Source organism: Physeter macrocephalus, unplaced genomic scaffold (genome assembly GCF_002837175.3).
Source record: "Physeter macrocephalus isolate SW-GA unplaced genomic scaffold, ASM283717v5 random_1448, whole genome shotgun sequence".
Classification (NCBI taxonomy): Eukaryota; Metazoa; Chordata; class Mammalia; order Artiodactyla; family Physeteridae; genus Physeter; species Physeter macrocephalus.
Window position 1 is genome coordinate 19,300 of NW_021146657.1, and position 5,701 is coordinate 25,000.

The window sequence follows — 5,701 nt, forward strand, 5'->3', positions numbered from 1 at the left end:
GTTTAACAGGACGGGTCTGGACAGGCGAGCTCTCGTGGGCAGGGGCCGGAGCTGAGCCCACGTGGACCCCGGCACCGTGGGCGGGAGCACGTCCTTCCCTGCCGCCCCCAGCAGCTGTCCCTGCCGGTGGGAGCCCCGGGCAGACCTTGGGTGGACGCACGGAAGGACAGCTGGATCCCAGAGTGATTTGCTCTGTACTCGCACCCTTTGGTCTCGGTTTCTCGGGCATCAGATGTTTGCAACCGCGGATTTTCTTTTTGGCGTTTCTTCCACTGTCGGGGACCCTTGGCGAGGGATGGGCGGGTTGGCCGGGACATTGGTGTGTGGAAGGGACGCGCAGTCTGCGGGGGGGGGTGGCCCTGTCCCGGCACTCGACCCCCTCCCAACAGTCCACAGTCACTCGGAGGGGCCCCTCCAGGCAGCGGCTGGGGGGCGAGGACATCGTTTCCAGTCCCCGCCTGCCTCTCCCTGGGCCTCGGAGCTCCCACGTTCCAGAAAGTTCTTCTCTACAGGCCAGAGGTCACCTCATGGGCCCTCATGGCTGGTAACCTTGGGCTGACACTGGGTGTGTCAGTCTGTCCAGGGGTCCCTCCCTGTGCACCCAGGGCCCCCGTGCTCACCCCAATACTGGCAGGCCTGCTCCCCCCAGATCGGGGTACAGACCCCCAGCTCTCTTTGTGCCTCCTGGCCGCTCACCCACGTGATCTCCCCTCAGGGGCACCCGATTCCCAATGCCAGGAGTGAACTCAGCGCCGGGGTGGTCAGTCCCGATCACGGGCCAGTCTTGTGCCCTGTCTGGCCCTGCCAGCCCCTGGGGTGGCTGTGAGGGACAGCTCAGCCTCCCATCCCCCTAAGACAGATGCCAGCTCACCCCAGACCCAGGCACGACCCAGGAACTGGAATGGAGCCTCCCTGCCCGCCCCCTTGAAACTGCCTACCCTCCCCAAGGGCCTGTCCTGCCTTGGCCACAGGGCCCCCTGGGACTCTGGGCCCCTGCCTCCCAGGAGGGCGCTCAGTGGTCAGCAGGCGACAAAAAGGACCTGAGGGGCGGGTTCTGCATCCCTCTAGAAAAGGCCAACGTGCCTGGACAAGGGGAGCTCAGGTCCTGGGCCCAGCCGGGGCAGGCCCAGCGAGGCCAGCAGGGCAGGCTTGCACAGAGTCAGGGAGCAGGAAAGACGAGGGCAACCACAGCACGATGGCCAGAGGAGGGGACACTGGGCTCGGGGAGTCTGGGCACGCTAGGCCTTGAGAAGGAGCCACTCCCCACCCCCACCTCCCTGGGGAGGGCTCTTCACCAGGAGACAAGCCGATGCCCTCCTGGCCCACCCGGGAAGCAGTCCCGCGTGTCCGTGAGATCACGGGTGGGCAGAGACCCCGGCTGGGTCCAGCGTGGAAAGGAAGAAGTCAGGGGCTGAGACTGACAGCGTTTAATGAAGGCAGCGCCCCGAGCTCCTGGGGGTGAGGTGCGGCTTCGGGGGCGGACGGGAGAGAGTCCCCCACTCAGCAAGGGGGGTGGCGGGTGCCGCCTCCTCCAGGGCTTTGGCTGCTTCTCGGTGCAAGGCTGCCGCCGGCCTCACCTCCTCACTTCTGCAGCACAGACGAGACTCAACCAGGAGGGAGCCGCGGGCTGCCAGCCCCCTGCCACACCGCCCCGCCGGCGCTGCCCGCTCACCGTCCAGGACGTGAAACTGGTCCGCGGCCTCGCAGAAACCTGGGGGCCGGGGCCGGGGTCAGGGGTGGCAGGGCCGGGGCGTGGGGGAGGGCGAGGTGGACCGCGGGGAGACGCGGGGACACTCACCATACTTGGGGAAGAACAGGGTATGGTCCTCGGTCAGGTTGGCACCCTGGACCCGCTGCTCAAACACACTCAGGAATGATTCGCTCACGGGGAGCGAGCGGGCTGCGTGCGGGACACACGGGGCTCCTGGGCGCCCGCTGGGTGGGTGCGGGCTGGGCGGGCAGGGCGCTCTGGGAGCTGGGCTGTGTGCCAGGGTCTGCGATCTGACCCCTGCCCCCACCCCCCCGGTCTCCTCTCTGTCCCCACCCCTGGGCCTAAAGGCAAGGGCAGGGGAAAGGGAGGGGAGGGCCCACGTGCCCATCCGGGCCCACCAGACGGCCCTGCGGGTGTGCAGACCCGGTCCCGCGGGGACGTACCGTACAGCTTCACCGACAGCTGCCGCGCCCGCTCCAGGTACAGGATGGCGAAGCCGCGGTAGTCCGTCTCCCCGACGACCACGTCCACCGCCCCTCGGGCGCCTCGGGCTGGGCGGAGCCAGGTCGGAGGTCAGCCTCACCCCCAGCCCTGCACCCTTGTCCCAGTGGCCCGCGCCTCACCTTGGAGCAGGAAGCGACCTGGGAGCCCCGTGTCACGGTAGAGCTGCCGCACCTGCCAGCAGATCCCATCCCTGGGGGTTGGGGGGGGAGGAGGCACAGCAGGCTTGGGGACCCCAAACTGGGTGGGGCCTCCGGGGACACTGGTCGCAGGGCCGCAGGCGGCAGCAGGGGTAGGGTTGGGGGCTGGGGTGGGAGTCGGGAGGCTGGGTGGGGGCGGGGCTCCGTGCCGGGACTCACAGCTTTCGGAAGGTGCTGACAGCCATGGCTGCACCCTGAGGGGTCACATGCAGTGTGGTGGCCTCAGCCCGGTGGCCCTGCTCCTGCAGGGAGCGGCACGAAGAGGCCACGGCCACAAGGAACCAGGTCCCTGAAAACTGGGAACAGGCCTCGTGAGGGCATGCGGGGACGGGGGCTGCAAAGCTGGGCGAGCCCCCGCTCCAGCCCCTGCAAGTGTACCTGCTGAGCGTCGAAGTTGGCCTTGGGCTGGACGGTGCTGATGGGGGACGGGGGCCGAGGGGGTCTCTGAGCCCTCTGACCCAAGGAGCCGACGGCCAGGAGCAGAGTCAAGAGGGATGCCGTCCTGGGGGTCAGCATGGTGACAGCAGCGGCAGTGACAGGCCTGGGGGAGGCGCAGGGCAGGACGGTCAAGTCCCGGGTCGGAGTCCACTGTCCAGTGCTGCCCAGCCGTCCGGCCCAGGAAGTCCATGTCCATCCTCCCACCTCCCCGGCCCTGGGCCAAGCAAATGGACCGCCCCACCCCCGACCCCCGGCCCTGGCCCCTGCCCCAGCCTCCTCACGAACTCAGCCTCACCCTGGACATCTGACCTCGACCCTGCACTTCCCGGCAGGGCCCTGTCGCCATGTCCTGTGTACAAAGTCCGAGCTGACCTCTGGCTTCTGGCCCACAAGCGCCCACGTGACTTCCAGTGTGGCTGGTGCTCATCCCTTTGCACATTCATCTCCCTTAAGCCGCCAAGAGCTCTTCGAGGTATGGACTAGTCTTATCCCCACAGCGAAGAACACTTGTGCCCGACACTGGGAAGCGCCGGAGCCAAGTCTCGAACCGTAGATCTCGAGCTTCGCCCGCAGCCCCGCCCACGACCCACGGCGCTCGGCCGCCGCCCCTCCCGGCCGCCAGGGGCGCTGTTTCTGGAGAGACCGAGCAAACACAGGCGCACAAAGAAGCCCCGCCCGGGCCGCGGGGCCTGAGGCGCAGGCGCAGTAACAGGCAACGCGGGCTGCCGGGCTCGGCCCTCGACGGCCATCGATGCCTCGGGGCTCGTGCCGTTGGCCTGGCGGGCTCGGTCATAGAGACGCGGCGGCCGGAGCGGCGACGGAGGACGGAAGCGGGTCCGCGGGCAGAGGCCTGGCGCGGGGGCGGGGGCAGCGCAGCCGGGCGGAGGCGGCCGCGGTGAGTGCGCCCGGCCAGGGGAGTGTCGACACCATACTTGTCCGAACCCCGGCCCGGACCCCAGCGTCCTGGCCCCGGGGAGCGTCGTCACCCCGCCCCGATCCCCGGCCCGGCCCCTCGGCCCCCGGCCCCAGCTCACCCGGCAGTGGCCGCACTGGCCCGTCGCCCACCTGGCAGGGCTCCCCTAGGCCAGAGGGCGGAGGGCAGGGCCGGCTTGTGTCCCTGGTGGCGTCTGGGGCAGGCGGGCTGGCCCTCGTCCCGCCGGCCCCAGGTGTCTCCTGAGAAGGATCTCTGTCCCACGTTGACAGCTCCGAAGCCTGGGGCAGCAGGGTCAGAGAGGCAGGGTGCACAGGGGTCACCGACCCTTCGTTTCTCGGCCTCAGAGCGGTCACCAGCCCTGCCAGCCAGATGACTCCCTGGGATCCTGTGGGGGGAGGTCACAGGGACCCACCCAGGGCCCCGCGCAGGACAGAAGGCCTGTCCTGAGGAGGGGGCCTTTTGGGGTGAGGGTGGGTCTGGGGTCTCAGGGCCCGCCGCCAGCTCCACCTCAGGCTGGACCAGGCCCGGAAGCTGCCTGTTCCGGGGATCACTTGGCCTTTCCGGGGACCCTCAGGAGTGTGGGGTCCGAGGAGCGTGGCTGTCCAGGAGGCTTGATGAAGCCCTTGGATCCTTGGCCGGGGGGGTTCTCCGCACGTGCTTAGTCCAGTGGAATTCCCAGCTGGGCAGTTGGCGGGCTGCCTCGGCCCAGCCCCAGGCCCCTGCGCCCCTCCTTGGGCCCGGGGGCTGGTGTCCTCCCTGGGCCAACTGGCGGCTAAGGGGACAACGCGTGGGTTTCAGGGCCGCCTGGGCAGAATGTCACGATGGACGAGGGGGCCATACCCCTGCTTCCCGACAGCCTCGTTTACCAGATATTCCTGAACTTGGGCCCGGCCGATGTGCTGGCCGCGGGGCTGGTGTGCCACCAATGGCAGGCCGTGTCCCGGGATGAGTTCCTGTGGAGGGAGCAGTTCTACCGCTACTACCAGGTGGCCCGCAACGTGCCCCGACACCCAGGTCAGCACCTGCACTCGGCCCTGAAGCCCGCCGGTCCTCGTGCTGGTCGAGGACAGCCAGGCTGTGCCTCAAAACGCAGGGCCTGGGAGGGAGGCCGAAGGGTGGGCAGGGCTGGCCCCTGGCTGTCAGGGCCCTGGCTCTGAGGCGTGGGGTCCCAGCGTGACACGCCCACACGCGCACACAGCGGCCACATCCTGGTACGAGGAGTTTCGGCGGCTCTACGACACAGTGCCCTGCGTGGAGGTACAGACACTCAAGGAACACACCGACCAGGTCCTGCACCTGAGCTTCTCCCACTCAGGCCACCAGTTTGCTTCCTGCTCCAAGGACTGCACCGTGAAGGTGAGGGCGGCTAACCCTGTAGGACGAGAGGGCCAGGCCGCGAGTGACAGCTGGCCCGTGTGCTGCATCCTCATGGGGAGGCCCGGGACCTGGACCACTGGCCTGGATCACCTGGGCTGGGAGGCTGGGGCTGGGCGGCCCTAACTGCCTGCAGAGAAGAGAGGGTCCTGCTCGCAGCTGCTTCAGAGCCGGCCCCAAGCCCCACGCACTCACATCCCTCCGGCGGTCTGACAGCCAAAGACGGGGGCCCCCACTGGATGGCGGTTTCCAAGCACCGGCTCAGCCGAGCAGAGCAGGGGAGGGGCTCCGTGCAGGGCGGGGTCACGAGGCGCGCCTGCTCGGCCCCCCGTGCAGATCTGGAACAACGAGCTGAGCATCTCGCTGCTGCACAGCGCAGACATGCGGCCTTACAACTGGAGCTACACCCAGTTCTCCCAGTTCAACCAGGACGATTCTCTGCTGCTGGCGTCCGGGGTGTTCCTGGGGCCCCACAACTCCTCCTCGGGCGAGATTGCCGTCATCAGCCTAGGTGAGAGTGGGCCGACGGTGGGCGGCCCACCT

The 5,701-nt window shown here is 68.8% G+C and overlaps 1 protein-coding gene across 6 annotated transcripts; it reads right to left on the reverse strand.

Annotated features, from left to right (window-relative positions):
- Nucleotides 1-1,427: 1,427 nt before the first annotated feature.
- C8G (complement C8 gamma chain) lies at nt 1,428-3,538 on the reverse strand. 6 transcript variants are annotated; one of them, XM_055083534.1, is made up of 7 exons: nt 3,146-3,538; nt 2,791-2,953; nt 2,572-2,701; nt 2,335-2,405; nt 2,155-2,262; nt 1,799-1,900; nt 1,428-1,711 (listed from the first exon to the last, which is right to left on the reverse strand). In XM_055083534.1, the coding sequence occupies exons 1-7, from the start codon at nt 3,287-3,289 to the stop codon at nt 1,428-1,430; spliced, it is 1,002 nt and encodes a 333-aa protein (XP_054939509.1). In that variant the 5' UTR covers nt 3,290-3,538. The 6 variants fall into 6 exon arrangements, 5 of the variants coding, with proteins under 5 accessions (XP_054939509.1, XP_028342708.1, XP_054939508.1 ...); XM_028486907.2 differs by having other exon boundaries at nt 2,572-2,708; XR_008616853.1 differs by having other exon boundaries at nt 1,686-1,711; nt 1,799-1,980.
- Nucleotides 3,539-5,701: the final 2,163 nt, after the last annotated feature.